Source organism: Leopardus geoffroyi, chromosome D2 (assembly GCF_018350155.1).
Source record: "Leopardus geoffroyi isolate Oge1 chromosome D2, O.geoffroyi_Oge1_pat1.0, whole genome shotgun sequence".
NCBI lineage: Eukaryota > Metazoa > Chordata > Mammalia > Carnivora > Felidae > Leopardus > Leopardus geoffroyi.
Window position 1 is genome coordinate 29,225,152 of NC_059334.1, and position 18,792 is coordinate 29,243,943.

At 35.3% G+C, this 18,792-nt stretch overlaps 1 protein-coding gene across 4 annotated transcripts in view; it reads right to left on the minus strand.

Annotated features, from left to right (window-relative positions):
• CTNNA3 (catenin alpha 3) overlaps nucleotides 1-18,792 on the minus strand; it is a 1,797,955-nt gene that overhangs the window by 1,584,386 nt on the left and 194,777 nt on the right. For all 4 annotated transcript variants that reach the window (XM_045437558.1, XM_045437556.1, XM_045437557.1 and 1 more), the window contains one exon: nucleotides 11,940-12,106. In XM_045437558.1, the coding sequence (XP_045293514.1) occupies nucleotides 11,940-12,106 (167 nt within the window). The remainder of the gene's footprint in view (nucleotides 1-11,939; nucleotides 12,107-18,792) is intronic.

Here is an 18,792-nt window from a genome sequence, read left to right on the forward strand (position 1 = left end):
GATGCAGAAAAGGCCTTTGACAATATCCAGCACCCTTTCTTAATAAAAACCCTTGAGAAAGTCGGGATAGAAGGAACATACTTAAAGATCATAAAAGCCATTTATGAGAAGCCCACAGCTAACATCGTCCTCAACGGGGAAAAACTGAGAGCTTTTTCCCTGAGATCAGGAACACGACAGGGATGCCCACTCTCACCGCTGTTGTTTAACATGGTGCTGGAAGTTCTAGCATCAGCAATCAGACAACAAAAGGAAATCAAAGGCATCAAAATTGGCAAAGATGAAATCAAGCTTTCGCTTTTTGCAGATGACATGATATTATACATGGAAAATCCGATAGACTCCACCAAAAGTCTGCTAGAATTGATACATGAATTCAGCAAAGTTGCAGGATACAAAATCAATGTACAGAAATCAGCTGCATTCCTATACACTAATAATGAAGCAACAGAAAGACAAATAAAGAAACTGATCCCATTCACAATTGCACCAAGAAGCATAAAATACCTAGGAATAAATCTAACCAAAGATGAAAAGGATCTGTATGCTGAAAACTATAGAAAGCTTATGAAGGTAATTGAAGAAGATTTAAAGAAATGGAAAGACATTCCCTGCTCATGGATTGGAAAAATAAATATTGTCAAAATGTCAATACTACCCAAAGCTATCTACACATTCAATGCAATCCCAATCAAAATTGCACCAGCATTCTTCTCGAAACTAGAGCAAGCAATCCTAAAATTCATATGGAACCACAAAAGGCCCCGAATAGCCAAAGGAATTTTGAAGACGAAGACCAAAGCAGGAGGCATCACAATCCCAGACTTTAGCCTCTACTACAAAGCTGTCATCATCAAGACAGCATGGTATTGGCACAAAAACAGACACATAGACCAATAGAATAGAATAGAAACCCCAGAACTAGACCCACAAACGTATGGCCAACTCATCTTTGACAAAGCAGGAAAGAACATCCAATGGAAAAAAGACAGCCTCTTTAACAAATGGTGCTGGGAGAACTGGACAGCAACATGCAGAAGAATGAAACTAGACCACTTCCTCACACCATTCACAAAAATAAACTCAAAATGGATAAAGGACCTGAATGTGAGACAGGAAACCATCAAAACCTTAGAGGAGAAAGCAGGAAAAGACCTCTCTGACCTTAGCCGTAGCAATCTCTTACTCGACACATCCCCAAAGGCAAGGGAATTAAAAGCAAAAGTGAATTACTGGGACCTTATGAAGATAAAAAGCTTCTGCACAGCAAAGGAAACAACCAACAAAACTAAAAGGCAACCAACGGAATGGGAAAAGATATTTGCAAATGACATATCGGACAAAGGGCTAGTATCCAGAATCTATAAAGAGCTCACCAAACTCCACACCCGAAAAACAAATAACCCAGTGAAGAAATGGGCAGAAAACATGAATAGACACTTCTCTAAAGAAGACATCCGGATGGACAACAGGCACATGAAAAGATGTTCAGCGTCGCTCCTTATCAGGGAAATACAAATCAAAACCACACTCAGGTATCACCTCACGCCAGTCAGAGTGGCCAAAATGAACAAATCAGGAGACTATAGATGCTGGAGAGGATGTGGAGAAACGGGAACCCTCTTGCACTGTTGGTGGGAATGCAAATTGGTGCAGCCGCTCTGGAAAGCAGTGTGGAGGTTCCTCAGAAAAGTAAAAATAGACCTACCCTATGACCCAGCAATAGCACTGCTAGGAATTTATCCAAGGGATACAGGAGTACTGATGCATAGGGGCACTTGTACCCCAATGTTCATAGCAGCACTCTCAACAATAGCCAAATTATGGAAAGAGCCTAAATGTCCATCAATTGATGAATGGATAAAGAAATTGTGGTGTATATACACAATGGAATACTACGTGGCAATGAGAAAAAATGAAATATGGCCTTTTGTAGCAACGTGGATGGAACTGGAGAGCGTGATGCTAAGTGAAATAAGCCATACAGAGAAAGACAGATACCGTATGGTTTCACTCTTATGTGGATCCTGAGAAACTTATCAGGAACCCATGGGGGAGGGGGAGGAAAAAAGAAAAAAAAAAAAAAGAGGTTAGAGTGGGAGAGAGCCAAAGCATAAGAGACTGTTAAAAACTGAGAACAAACTGAGGGTTGATGGGGGGTGGGAGGGAGGAGAGGGTGGGTGATGGGTATTGAGGAGGGCACCTTTTGGGATGAGCACTGGGTGTTGTATGGAAACCAATTGGACAATAAATTTCATATAATAAAAAAATAAATTAAAATAAAAATAAAAGGAAACATACCACAACACAGATGAAAAAAAATCTATAATTTAGAAAAAAATCAGTAAGGAAGAAAAGAGTAAGGCCATGAAAGAAGAAATTATGATAGTGGATACATTATCTGGTACCGTGTAATAAAGAATAAATTAAAAATGTAGCAGGGAACTGTGTAAGAATGCTAAAGGGACTCAAAATGAGCAGAAGATTTCATGAAATAGTAAGATACAATTAGAAGAGAGAAGAGGCAGGCCTTTTTCCATTATATTCCAGACAGATGCAAGAAACAAAAATGTGACCCACTGCTTTTTAAAGAAGAGTGTCCAGAAAAAGAAATCTATACCATTAAAGTTGATGCTCTCCCCCTAGAAAACATCTATAATACATTATTTTATAGTGGAATGTATGTGTGTATACAGAGAGACACAGCTGACTAAAGAATTCTTCTGAGGGGAAAAAAAATGTCTATACGGAGGAAAATACCTTACAGAATAATTTAAGAAAGACAGTGATATATGAGGGCACAAATTAGCAGATAGAAACCTAGTGCATCCAGATAAACAGGAATTTACAGGTATGAGAAAGAACAAAGAGAGTAGGTAAGGGGAAAGGAGGTGGAAGAACAATGAGATGACGTTGCTAAAGAATTTGAAGATATCTGATATTCAAATTGGAGCCACTTAGAATATAGTGTTACAGTAAAGAATCCCCTCCCTTCCACCTTCCCAAATTTCTATAAGGTTTGCAATATACACAAACATACATAAACATGTCTTGTCTGGGAGTATTGGAGAGTGAGTGTGTGTGTGTGTGTGTGTGTGTGTCAAAATCAAGGGGGAAAAGGCCAATTACCAATTACAGATTAACCAACTATAAAATAGGGATAGAAAGACCATTCGTAAACTAATTTGTGGAAGCAAAAACTTGGAACTAGACATGACATTGAGAATATGAGCCCCAGAGAATTTGCAGAAATCTTGGGACATTATAGTTGATAGGACACAGAATTGGGGTTCAAGCCATTTATATATAGATCTTAAGAGTAACAAGATCCCAGCAGACAAGTGGTTTACAACCATAAGTAAGTGGATTGTGAGCAATTAAAAAATGAAGGTTAAAAAAAACGTAAAAAGAAAGAAAGAAAAGGAAAAAAAGCAAGCAAGCAATAGTCAACTTGGATCTCTTACAGGGTTATGAAAAGTAAGTTAACCAAGCTAAGCTCATTTCCTTTATAATTGGGGTTACTATACTGATAAATCTACAATGCCACAGATAACACATCTTAATTTTAGCAAGCCCTTTGAGAAAGTACTTGAGGATAAAATAAAGAAACATGGTTTATACAGTAGCCTAATAAAGCAAGTTTGAAGTTCATTTCAACAACTTTACTCAAAATGGGTTAATGTTTGATTGATGTTATCTGAAAGGAAGATATATCACTGTTTTCCACATGACTAAACAATTTTTCATAAATAATCTGACTTTTAAAAATCTGAAAATGATTCCAGGTTAGGAGGTAAAGACAAAATCAAAAGTTAAAAAGATCTGAATGGACTCTAACATAAACCAGAATTAACAGGATAAAATTCCATGAATATAAATTTAGCATCTACCTTTACATATAAAAAGATAAAACTAGTATCAGAACAAGAATGCTCAAATTAATAATAGTTTGAGTTCAGAGACTTGGAGTTTAACTGCTCACAAAATCACTATGAACAAACAGCATGACAAGGCTATCATAATAAGGTAAGATAATGTTAGACATTAAATCAGAGAGGTAATTATTTGAGTATATTATAGAACATTCACATCAGAGATTTGTTTCTATTTCAAGATGTTTTTATTTCAATATTTTATGGGTATTACTTATCTAGAACATGCACAGAAAAGTATTTGCGGAGATGATTTTAGGGACTTCGATTTCTTGTATTGGCAAATTAGTAATCAGTCTAATCCTTCTGCCGAAGAAAACTAAGAAGATCGATGAAATATAAAATACTTTATCTTAAAAACATCAAAGAGCTAATAAAACAGAGAAATTTCTTGAGATGAATTCCAGAAAAAGTAATGTTTAGTACACAGAGATAGCCATTCACGTGAAAAAACAAGATACCATGAGCAAAAACCAGCATAATGATCCAGGAAGTCCAGACACTAAAGTTGTCAAATTCTAACCATAATACAAATATGCTTACCATGTTCAAGTACCTCAATATCAAAAGTGAAAATTTCATCAGGAAACTGATAACCATACAAGATATGGAAATTCTCAAGTATTCAGAATAGTCTGAAATGTTCAAGGGTCAAGAAATTTTCAGCCTAGGTAAGAGAAGACATAAATAAGTGCTAAGAATAATCATCAGTTATTTGAAAAATACCTTTTCCTATTGTCTTCGTTCTATGTTGCTTAAGAAAGCAGAACTAGAAGCAGTCCATGGAAATGGCAGAATTCACATCTAGTTTGAGAAAAATGTCTCCAACAATTAGAATTGTCCAAAATCAGGTTCACTGTCTCACAGAATTGATGAGATTGCTATTACCGTTACACAGTTGTGTATTGCATATTGTATGGCTGGAGAGAGTCTAATCTACTTCAATAAGATTAGAATATAAAGGCACTAACGTTCCTCCTCTATATTTTTTTAATCCAAGTAAAAATTTAATATAACCATAAATATTATTGTAGATATACTAAACCACTATTTCCCAAAGTATGGTCTGAGAAAGTTATAGAACTAACATATTATAAGAGTCCTAAAGTTAGAAAATTTTGGAAATCCTGGGTTAAGCAAAATTAAATACTTTTATTTGCTTCAATATTTCTTACCAACTTGAATGTACTTAAGTGCATCAAAAACATACAAAGAAAATTTCTATATACAGCACTGACCATAAAAAAAATTCTTTTTTTCATGTTACATTTTTAAATCTTTCTTCCCACTTTAATTATGAGTTGTTTGGAGGGTTTTATTTGTTTATTTTGTTTTATTTTTCAATTTTTTATTTAAATTTTAGTTAGTTACCATATAGTGTAATACTTCTTTCAGGAGTAGGATTTAGTGATTCATCACTTACATATAACATCCAGTGCTCAACATAACAGGTGCCTTCCTTAATACCCATCACCCATTTAGCCCATCTCCTGCCCACATCCCCTCCAGCAGACCTCAGTTGGTTCTCTATAGTTGGAGTCTCTTATGGTTTGCTTTTCTCTCTTTTTTTCCTGCCTTCCTCTATGTTCATCTGTTTTGTTTCTTAAATTCCACATGAGTGAAATCATGGCATTGTCTTTCTCTGACTGACTTATTTCATTTAGCATAATAAAAAAGACTCTAGTTCCATCCACATCATTGCAAATGGTAAGATTTCATTCTTTTCACCCCAAATAGCCAAAGTAATAATGAAGAAGAAAACCAAAGTGGGAGGCATCACAATCCCAGACTTTAGCCTCTACTACAAGGCTGTAATCATCAAGATAGTACGGTATTGGCATAAAAATAGACATATAGACCAATGGAATAGAATAGAGACCCCAGAATTGGACCCAAAAATGTATGGCCAACTAATTTTTGACAAAGCAGGAAAAGAGTATCCAACGGAAAAAAAGACAGTGTCTTTAACAAATAGTGCTGGGAGAACTGGACAGCATCAAGCAGAAGAATGAAACTCGACCACTTTCTTACACCATATACAAAAATAAACTAGAAATGGATGAAGGACCTGAATATGAGACAGGAAACCATCAAAACCCTAGAGGAGAAAGCAGGCAACAACCTCTTTGACCTCAGCCACAGCAATTTCTTACTTGACACCTCTCCAAAGGCAAGGAATTAAAAGCAAAAATGAACTATTGGGACCTTATCAAGATAAAAAGCTTCTGTACTACAAAGGAAACAATCAACAAAACTAAAAGGCAACTGATGATATGGGAAAAGATATCTGCAAATGACATATTAGACAAAGGTCTAGTATCCAAAATCTATGAAGAACTCACCAAACTCCACACCTGAAAAACAAATAATCCAGTGAAGAAATGGGCAGAAGACATGAATAGACACTTCTCCAAAGAAGACATCCAGATGGCCAACAAGCACATGAAAAGATGCTCAATGTCACTCATCATCAGGGAAATACAATCAAAAACCACACTGAGATATCACCTCATGCCTGTCAGAGTGGCTAAAATGAACAAATCAGGAAACTATAGATGCAGGAGAGGATGTGGAGTAATGGTAACCCTCTTGCACTGCTGGTAGGAATGCAAACTGGTGCAGCCACTCTAGAAAACAGTGTGGAGGTTCCTCAAAATATTAAAAATAGAACTACCCTATGACCCAGCAATAGCACTGCTAGGAATCTACCCAAGGGATACAGGAATGCTGATGCATAGGGGCACTTGTACCCCAATGTTTATAGCGGCACTTTCAACAACAGCCAAATTATGGAAAGAGCCTAAATGTCCATCAACTGACAAATGGATAAAGAAGATGTGGTTTATATATAAAATGGAATACTACTTGACAATGAGAAAGAATGAAATCTGGCCATTTGCAGCAACGTGGATGGAACTGGAGGGCATTATGCTAAGTGAAATAAGTAAGGCAGAGAAAGACAGATGCCATTTGTTTTCACTCATATGTGGATCCTGAGAAACTTAACAGAAGACCATGGGGGAGGGGAAGGGGGGAAAAAAAAGTAACAGAGAGGGAGGGAGGCAAACCATAAGAGACTCTTAAAAACTAAGAACAAACTGAGGGTTGATAGAGGGTGGGGGAGAGGGGAAAGTGGGTGATGGGCATGGAGGATCGCACTTGTTGTGATGAGTACTGGTGTTGTATGGAAATCAATTTGACCATAAGTTATATTTAAAAAAAAGAAAAAGAAAAAAAAAAGATTTCATTCTTTTCTTTGGGCAAGTAATATTCCACTATATATATATATATATCCTCTTTATCCATTCATCAGTCAGTGAAAATTTGGGCTCTTTCTATAATATGGCTATTGTTGATAATGCTGCTATAAGCTTTGGGGTGCCCCTTCAAATCAGTATATTTGTATCCTTTGGGTAAACACCTAGCATTACAATTGCTGGATTATAGGGTAGTTCTATTTTTAACTTTTTGAGGAATATCCATACTGTTTTCCAGAGTGGCTGCACCATTTTGCATTCCCACCAACAGTGCAGGAGGGTTCCCCTCTCACCACATCCTCACCAACATCTGTTGTTCCCTGTGTCAATTTTTTTAAGTATTTACTTATTTTGAGTGAGTGAGAGAGAGAGAGAGGGAGGGAGGGAGGGAGGGAGAGAGGGAGGGAGAGGGAGAGAGACAATCTCAAGCAGGCTGTACACTCAGCCCAGAGCCCAATGCAGGGCTTGATCTCCCATGAGATCATGACCTGAGCTGAAATCAAAAGTTGGACGCTTAACTGACTGAGCCACCAAAGCTCCCCTCCTATGTTGTTAATTTTAGCCATTCTGACAGGTCAGGTGGAATCTCATTGTGGTTTTGATTTGCATTTCCCTGATGATGAGTGATGTTGAACATCTTTTCATATGTCTGTTGGCCATCTGTATGTCTTCTTTGGAAAAATGTCTATTTCCTGTTGGATATTTATGAGACAGGCTCTATAGAATACTTTGGAGTGAGGGAATATTGGGTTAAATAATTCTAATTTGATGGTATCAAAAAAAATCCAGTTTGTCTATTTTGTCAAAAGAATTGAATCGATGATGCAATTTAAATATAAATTTTTCATAAGGATGAAATTATGCAACACTATCACAATTTACCACAAAATGTCTTCCTTTTTCACAGATGAGGTATCATTGTTGTACTATACACAATTATAAGCATCTTAAATGATGTAGCCTAAATTCAGTCTCTGATGAGTTACTAGCAAATGTGGAAGAGACTAAAGGACACCTCCTCCTCCTCCTCCTGACATACCTAAATTCCTTTAACACCCTATTATAGTCCCATGAACTTGATTAAACACTTCTGAAAGGTATGTATAGTTCAAGCTGTTCTAACTCTTGGAGTACTATGTTCTTAAAGTTTTATTTTTCCTGTTGCCTTGTACAAGCAAATTTCTTAAATAAATATGCCTCCATTTCTTCATCTTTAAAATTACAATCATAATCATATGGTTGCTGAAGATTGAATTAAAGGAGATAATCCAGCACAGTGTTAGCACATTATAAAAACTCAGTAACTATAAACTATCATTTTTATTCAAAAATAGCACTTAACTTTGTTTTGATCTTCAATTACCTACTGCTTCATTTGAATGACATCATGTGTGTGAATTACTTAGCACTATGCTCAATTAAAATTGGTAATGAATGTGTTTGTGATCTTTATATATACACACTTACTTCTTAGTCGATTATGAAGGTAGCAATTTTTACCTGAAACAGACTTTCTGCTCTATCTCAACAAACCTAGAGTCTAAAATACAGGAAATATTGTGTCATTGGAACTGGAAACCACCTGGCACTTAATCTTTCATACCTTCTTCTTGGTTACAGCATTTATTAATATTTGTATTCACATATGACAAAAATGAATCTCAGAAATTTTTAGGGATTTGTTTATGGTATTGTTTATGGTAGTCAACAAACCAATAACCAACAAACAATGCTTAATTATCTCACCTACGAATCCACTAGTAGACAGCATCTGATGATGAGAACTATTCCCTTTCCTAAAAACAACAACACAAAGTGCTGAATTGCTTTTTTGCAGTAATAAAACTATCAAAAGAAAAGGAATATAAAAGTATAAAGGAAAGTTGGTATACTTTAGGGTTAAAATAAGCATTAGAGAGTAAAATAAAGACAAGAAAAAGGTTTAAGGTAGCAATTAAAGAAAAAGATTTTAACAAGAAGGTCAATCAGAGGAGGCCATCATTTGCTTAATGTAGTAGTGATATTACAGTCACCAGACACATTTATGAATATGCAGCTGTATTTATGGACAGAAGAGTAAAAGTCCTATTTGATGCAGGAGATAGATCAGAGACTCCAAAGGAATGTTTGCAACCTTTTCAACTGGACAAAGGTGACTTTGGTCCTAAAGAAACTAAAGAAAGTCTTTGGTTACTAAAGAAAGTAAAAAGGGCTTTAATAAAATTCTCTTTCTACTAAAACTTTTCTAAATGGATTTGTTTAGCAAAATAACAAGATACCTTGCTGCCTTTGTAGTATCCTAGTAAAATTGTATTTTTTACTCATATTAAATCAATTTATACATTTTCATAATGGATTACTACAGATATCACAGACTACATGTAAACATACACAGTTTATGTTGGATCAAGTGGAGCTGGCAAACAGTATTCATTTACAAACTAGGATAAACTTCCTAGTGTCTTCAGTTTTAAAGTTTTTCTATTTATATTTGTATATTATTTATATTACCTATATAATCCTAGCCATTTTCTTATCAGTAAACCATCCTCTGTTTTTCAATCTACCACTGGCTTTAAGATAAACAATCCTAAAATTTGTATGGAACTACAAAAGATCCCTAAGACCTTGAAAAGGGAAAGCAAAGCTGGAGGCATCATGATTTGGGACTTCAAGCTATATTACAAAGCTATAGTAATTAAAACAGCATGATACTGGCACAAAAATAGACACGTATATCAATGCATGAGAACAGGAAACCCAGAGGGGTGGCCTGGGTGGCTCAGTCAGTTAAGTGTCTGACTTTAGCTCAGGTCACCATCTCACGGTTCCTGAGTTTGAGCCCTTCATCAGGTTCTCTGCTTGTCAATGCAGAGCCAGCTTTGGATCCTCTCTCTCTCTCTCTCTCTCTCTCTCTCTCTCTCTGTCCCTCTCCAACTGACTCTTTCTCTCAAAAAAAAATTTAAAAATATAAAGTTTGTAACTACTGTTCTTTTATGTATATATATATATATATATATATATATATATATATACACACACATATATGTGTGTGTGTATAAACCTATTCTTTAATATATATATATATAGAGAGAGAGATACATATGTGTGTGTGTGTGTGTGTGTGTGTGTGTGTATTGAGAGAGAGAGAGAGAAAACCTAGAAATGAATGCACAACTATGTGGTCAATTAATCTTCCACAAAGTAGGAAAAAATATCCAATGGGTAAAAGAATGTCTCTTCAACAAATGGTGTTGACAGCAACACTCAAAGGAATGAAACTGCACCACTTTCTTATACCATACACAAAAGTAAATTCAAAATGAATGAAAGACCTAAATGTGAGACAAAAACCATAAAAATCCCAGAGGAGAATACAAGCAGTAACCCCTTTGACATCAGCCTTAGCAACTTCTTACTAGATATGCTTCCTGAGGCAAGGAAAACAAAAGCAAAAATAAACTATTAGGACTTCATCAAGATAAAAAGCTTCTGCACATTGAAGAAAACAATCAACAAAAGTAAAAGGCAGCCTGCTGATTGGGAGAAGATATTTGCAAATGACATATCTGAGAAAGGGTTAATATCCAAAATATATAAAGAACTTCTAAAACTCAACACTCAAAAAAACAAATCATCCAGTTAAGAAATGGGTAGAAGACATGAATAGACATTTTTCCAAAGAAAACATCTAGATGGCTGACAGACACATGAAAAAATCTTCAACATCACTGGTCATCACGGAAATACAAATCAAAACTACAATAAGATATGATCTCACACCTGTCAGAATGGCTAAAATCAACAACACAAGAAACAACAGGTGTTGGCAAGGATGCGGAGAAAGGGGAACCCTCTTACACTGCTGGTAGGAACACAAACTGGTACAGCCACCCTGGAAAACAGTATGGAGGTTCCCCAAAAAGTTAAAAATAGAACTACCCTATAATCCAGCAATTGCAATAATAGGTATTTACCCAAAGTTTACAAAAAATACTAATTCGAACGGATACATGCAGCCCAATGTTTATAGCATTATCAACAATAGCCAAATTATGGAAACGGCCAAATGCCCACTTACTGAAGAATGGATAAAGATGTGGTATACATATACAATGGAATATTATTCAGCCAAAGACAAGAATGAAATTTTGCCATTTGCAATGACGTGGATGGAGCTACAGAGTATTTATGCTAAGTGAAGTAAGTCAGTGAAAGACAAATACCATATGATTTCATTCGTATGTGGAATTTAAGAAACAAAACAAATGATCATAAGGGAAAAAAGAGAGAGGCAAACCAAGAAACAGACTCCTAACTATAGAGAACAAATGGATGGTCACCAGAGGGAAGGTGGATCGGGGTGGGGTGGGGGGATGGGTAAAATAGGTGATGGGGATTAAGGAGTGCACTTGTGAAGAGACCAGGTATTGTATGTAAGTGTTGAATCACTAAATCATACACCTGAAATTAATATTACACTATATGTTAAGTACCTAGAATTTAAGTTAAAACTTCAAAAATTTTTCAATTTTAAACATGTTGAAAAAGAAACTACAACAAAAAGACTAACTTCTGACTTTGTTCTTTTGAGGTATACATGACTTGCACAATTCAATCCAGTCAGCTTCTGTTGGATGACTATAAGAAATGAAGGCAAGGCTGGGATGCACTAGGATTGATGCCGGGTTCGGAAAAAGTAATTAGAAATGAGAACAATGCCAAGGTAAACTGGCCATCTTTTACTTACAGCTGACACGTGCTGTAAGAGACACATGACATCAATCATGTCTGCGAGGATAAGGAGTCTGGTAACTGCAGCCAACAAGGCACGGGCAGCCTGAACCACAGCTTCCCTTTTTGGGAGATAACAGGGGTCATCTGCAAATCTCTCAGCTGACACTTTCAGAGCTTCACCTGAAAAACACAACCCAAAATAATATACTTTAAGTTTCAGCTATACCTGTTTAAGTATTTATCATCCTAATTCCAAGTACATTCTATGACTAAGCATAATATTAAAATAGTGTCAGTTGACACTAGAACACTGTCTCTTAATAAACAATGGAGTTTAAAATCGACATTTCTCTTTGATAAATGCTCTGGAGTTTAAGAAGCATGATACCATTTTCCTGCAAGAGAATTGTGCTCAATTGACTAGCAACATCTAGTAACACCGCTGTCAACTTCTGCATTTGCTGAATCTCATTTGCTGTGAAAGGTTTCATTACTAAGACTTCAACTGGAAACAATCTGGCTTATAAAAATAAGGTAAATCTTCATTAAACTACTTTCCAGCTCAATGTTAGAAAACAGCTAGCCTTTGAGACAGTAACTCTCTGAGATAAAAGTTTAACATAGGCAGATTTATCCTAAACTGTCAATATAATAACCTATCTCCTAAATTGTCAAATTATATTTCATAGTGCATAATTGTTAGAGAAATATGCCTACAATTTTTAAGGTTTTTTTCGCTGAAAATACATTTTATGATAAAAGCAATGTGTACTCATTCATTTTTAAAAGTTCACAGTTCAGAAGGGTATGAAATGAAAAGATTCCTCTTTACCCCTCTCCACTAACATAATTGCTTACCACATCCACTATGTTTTAAGTTTTTCAATTTAAACTTGTTTTTATTATGAAATCACTACATGCTCATTACTTTTAAATAATTCACTATATTGAAGAGTATAAAGTGAAAACAATTTTTAAAAAGTCTCCATACAAATCACCCAAAAATACTCATGGAGTTCTTGTATATCCATCCAGGAATTTTTCCATGAATACATGTTTTATGTGTGTGCATATGTATAAATATTTATTTATATGTATAAATGTATATGTATGTTTAAATGTATGTATTTTATGAATATATTCACGCATTCATATATATGAATATATAAAATATTTTCTGTCCTAAGAAAACAGAGATATTTTATATTTTAAATGGAACACACAGAAGATATAAATACTTTTCACAAATATTTTCATACTATAAAAATTTTCTACAATTTGTTTTTTCACTTACCAATTTATTTTCTTTTCATGCTGGGATATAATTGACCAGGAGACATTAAAGAATGAACGGTAACTTACCATGTGGGCTCTAAAGCTGTTCTGCTTCAGCATCTGTCCTACTACCTCAGACAAGTCACTTAACTTCTTTATGCCTTATTTTTTCCCATGCAAATGGAGCTAATAATAATACCTACAATTTTTATAAAAATTAAATAAGAACAGTGCTTTGAGCTTACTAAAGAGTTGATTGGCTTTTGTCATTCTTTTTAATACTTGAATAAAGTTACATTTTACTGATATACTACAACTTATTTTACTAGACCTCTGTTAAACACATAAATAATTTCCAACTTTTTCCTATTTCAAACTGTACTGCACAGAATGACACATAGTTTTGCATGCATGAGCAAACTTAGCTGGAGGATAAATTCTCAAAAGTGGAATTGCTGAGTCAAGAGGCAAATGAATTTTAAGGTTTGATACATATTGTCAAAAAATTTTCCAAAATACTGCCATCTCACCAATAACATATTAAAGGGAGTGTCTTACCTACTCCATGAATATTTTAGTTATTTATTTGTGAAAGTCAGCATAATGAAAATGCAATTGAGTATTTTTATTAAATATAACAAAGAATAATGTTCCTTATAATGGACAGAACCTATGAAGAGGGTCTGAGACTGTCTCAACATGTTAATATAAACATGTTAGCTCTCTTAGCAATACCAAGTTAGGAATTCAGACTATTAAGTCAGACACCTCTGAGATCAAATTCTTATCTGCCTCTTCTAGCTCTGAGACCTTGGATGCTTAAATACTTTGTGTCCTCATATAATGGAAAGGCATAAAAATATTACTTATTTCACAGTGTTTCTGAGATGGCTAAATGAGATATAATTCATAACATATATTTAGCACAGTATCTGAACATGGAAAGCACTCAACAAATATTAGCTGTTATTTTCTCAGGAAATTTCCAGTAGAGTTGGTAAATTTTTAAGACCAGGAAATGGTGATTTTTATGTGTTTCTCTGCAAGTTAGAATTTCTGCGAGGAGACTGAAAATTAAAGTGACCTCAGAAATTCAGAGAGCAGGTTAACTCCCACATAAAAGATTTTTTTCTTGTCATGATTCTGAATTGGAAAGTTATGATAGTCTTTATACAATATGGTCTTTGACTTTACTAAAACTAAATACACATCAAAATAGAATTATGTGTTGTTGACTAAAAATGTTGGGATGTTAAACAACTGGTTGAAGAGTCATACTCAGGAAAATATCATTTAAACATTAAAGATCAATTACAGTCTCTGTCTCCATTAAGGTAATATGAAGAGAAAACCAAGTAGCACTATTGGGAAAAAAAGGCACTCCCGAAGTACATGAACAAAGATGCAACAAGTAAACTTCCTATTACTGGACTTACCACCCTCCCTCTCCTGCAACGCTCTCAACCCTTTTCAGCTTCACCTCATACTTCTGCTCCCAACTTAAGCATCACTTCCTCTGTGAAGCCTGTAATGCCCCCTTACCAAGGGAGTCCCACAGTAAGGCAGGTCTCACAGTAAGATTCTATGCTTCCTATCATAACTATCCATCATCATTTACCATAATGACTTAAATCAAAGCCTGTCTTTAATTCTAAATCAAAAGACTAGTGAGAGTCACACCAGTCAGAATGGCTAAAATTAACAACATAAGTAACAACAGGTGTTGGCGAGGATGTGAAAAAGCGGGAACGCTCTTACACTGTTGGTGGGAAAACAAACTGATGCACCCACTCTAGAAAACAGTGTGGATGTTCCTCAATAAGTTAAAAATAGAAATACCCTATGATCCAGCAATTGCACTAGTAGGTTTTACTTAAAGGATACAAAAATATTAATTCAAAGGAACACATGCACTCCAATGTTTGTAGCAGTATTATCAACAATAACCAAATTATGGAAAAAGCCCACATGTCCATCAACTGATTAATGGATAAAGATGTGATGTGATAGATATATAGACATAAACAGATGATATAGATATAGATGATATAGATAGATATAGATATAGATATAGATATAGATATAGATATAGATATAGATATAATGAAATATTACTCAGCCATAAAAAAGAATGAATTCTGGCCATTTGCAACAAGTGGATAGAGCTAGAGAGTATTATGCTAAGCAAAATAAGTCAGTCAAAGACAAATACAGTATGATTTCACTCATATATGAAATTTAACAAACAAAACAGATGAATATGGAGGGGGAAAAGAGACGCAAACCAGGAAACAGATTCTTAAGTATACAGAACTAATTAAGGGTTACAGGGGAGGGGAGGCAGGTGGGGGAGGGATAGGTTAAATAGGTGATAGGTATTAATGAGGGCACTTGTGATGAACACCAGGTGTTGTATGTAAGTGATAAATCACTAAATTCTACACCTGAAACTAATATTATATTACATGTTAACTAACTGGAATTTAATAAAAACTTGAAAAAGGAAAAAAAAAAAGAAAAAGACTAGTGAGAATAAGAGCTGCACTGGTCCTGGTCACCACAGTATTCCCAAGTTAGAACAGTGCCTACTCTGATGAATATATCCGACACATTGAATGTGTGTTGTTGAATGAATATGTGAATGAACATTATTCAACTTTTCTTTTAACAAACATATGTTGTTCCTTATATAACACAGCTCCATCCTAGGCATCCAAGATACAGAGATTAACACAATGCAGTTTTGAGCCTAATAATTTCACAAATGAGAGCCAACAAACACTGTCATACAATCTAAGCAGGGCTCAAGCAGAGACCTGTACAAAGTAGTAAAAGGCACAGAGAAGGACATACCTCTGCCTGAGGTGTCAGAGGACACACTGAGAAATGTTCAAGGTAGGAGCAACATGTTCCAACTATTTATTATCAAAGATAGCTGGTTTATATAATCTAGCCAGTTCGCTGCCTAATTGTCTTCTGTCAGGAAAAAAAAAATGGCTATTTTCCAAATAGAAAAAAAAGCACAACAAATTCCTTTCTATCTACAATATTAGCATCCATGTGTTATAGAGTCTACACATGAGAAGTCTATTCTTTTGAAATATCATTTCCAATCTTTCTTTTAATGCTTTTAATTTGAAATTTAATAAATAGGAAATTTCACTTTTGATATACATACAAATAAAAAACTAAACCTTTCCTTCAAGAAATCCCATTCCATACATCAGAGCAATTTACTGAAGCTCCCGAAAATACCACAAGAACTAGGTTCAGAAAGTTTTCTGTTAGATTCATTTTGTTCCTTTCCTATAAAATATACTCTTTTTTTTTTTAATTTTTTTTCAATGTTTATTTATTTTTGGGACAGAGAGAGACAGAGCATGAACGGGGGAGGGGCAGAGAGAGAGGGAGACACAGAATGGGAAACAGGCTCCAGGCTCTGAGCCATCAGCCCAGAGCCCGACGCGGGGCTCGAACTCACGGACCGCGAGATCGTGACCTGGCTGAAGTCGGACGCTTAACCGACTGCGCCACCCAGGCGCCCCTAAAATATACTCCTTTTAATCTTCAAGAAAATCAGTTATGAAATTCCTGCTTGAATAATGTACTGAAGTATATACTCTACAAATATATCTACATATAAAGAGATTGTGTACATATATGTGTAATATGGAAAAACTTCTGAATATACAAAAATCTGATGTGTAAAAAATTTATATGATCATATAAACTCCAGAAGTAAAAAAAAAAAAAGAAAGAAAGATTTTTGGCTAAATAGACACATTACAAAATATTCTTCACTTTATAGGATACTTGCATGGTTCTTTTAAATAGCAAGTTCCTTTGCCTCATTCAAAAGTACAACTCCACTTTCTAAAAGTCATTGTAAAATGATTGTATTGACTATAAACTTTAAAATCAGAATCAAACAAACAAAAAAAAAACACTGCATAAGTAAAACATCCAGAAGAGAAAGGAGAACAACCAAAATGAAAAGGAGCAAATACTAAAGATCGAATTTCCTCTAACTTTTATAATTAACATTATGTTTATTATTCAATTAAGATTTCTAGTGTATGCCTCTGGCCACTCTTCTGTGTGTGTTTTAATATTTGATACCATGTGACATGCACTAATGCATATTAATTGATTCAATATATAATAACATACTCCACTATAATGGAGTTCTGAGGCTGAGACTGGGCACTAGGGGTTTGCTTTTATTTGTTTTTAATTGAGAAAAAGCCATTTGAATTTCTAAACACCTAAAAGGTAGAAGCTTGAATTTAACTTTGGAGCAGACTGATTTGGATGGGGGTGGAGGGAGACAAGAGGAGGATGACTTCAATTAGGCCCTAAACTTACACAGACGTTAAAAAAAAAAAAACAGCAAAGACCTTATTTACAATGTTTGAGACAACTTTAAATGTAAGGAGCAAAATGTTTTCTATGTTAAAAGAAAACCTTATCATGGCAGAATTAAGGGCCAAAGAACGAGCCACTGCTGTGTGGACTCAGGCTTGAAAGCTACAAGAATATCAGCAGCACCTACAGGGACATCAGCAAGACCTATAGACTCAAATGCAGCTGCATATGGTTGTCATTTTAAAATATTGGCTGTGTTTTACTTCCCTTTCATTATCTCCAAACTCTCAGTAAAGTCTTATCACAAGTTGTAATTTAGTTCCAGCCAAAGCAGAGTAACAAAACTAGATTTTTTTCCCACCTGAAAATGGACAAAATATGTGAAAAAATGGTTGCCAAGGCAATGGACATCAGTCAATAAAGGACAGCAATCTTTGAGAAATGGGAAACAAGCAACATGAGATCTTTGCTAGCCCTTGCTTATTGCTTTGAGAGACTTTCCAGGCCACAGACAGGAAGGGAAAATTAAGACAGAGCCTGGCAAACTCTCTGAGCTAAAGAGACAGAACTAAGCGTCCAGAGAGATTGTGGCAGCTAACGTACACAGAACAGAGAATGAGGAAGAAGAGTGATACACAGGGAGAGAACTCTAAAGATGTGCAGAAACTCCCCCTTGAGTATTCAGCTACTGATCAACAGAGACGTGGGGAAGAAACTACCTAAGGTTAAAAAAACAAAAAGCCATCTGAAAAGATTTAAGGTAATAGTACTTGACACACAGCACTGGAAATAGTGCTTGTTCCCACCACCAGAATGGAAAACTTCATGATTTATTGGATATTGGATAGAGACATAGTGGGGAATAATTAGCCCTAGAATGAGCAGTGCCCCAGTATCCCCTAACAAAACAATTCAGAGAAAGCAGAATTTCTACCTTTAAGGCATTAATCATCAGAGAATAGCTGTGGCCGGGTAAAGATAACAGGAGGACAGCATCATGAGTTAACTAAAGTAGAAGGGCATAGGCAACCTGGCACTGAGTCCTGCACCATTGAGAATAATCAAAATGAGCTGGAGAATGCTTTGATAGGGCTAATTCTATAAAATTATGAATGTTTATAATATAAAATTTGGTGGGGTTCACTTCCATAAAACTGATGGAAACGTCTCCAAATATCACAAGTGGGATATAGTAGAAATTCTTAAGAGACCTCCTCTTAACCATC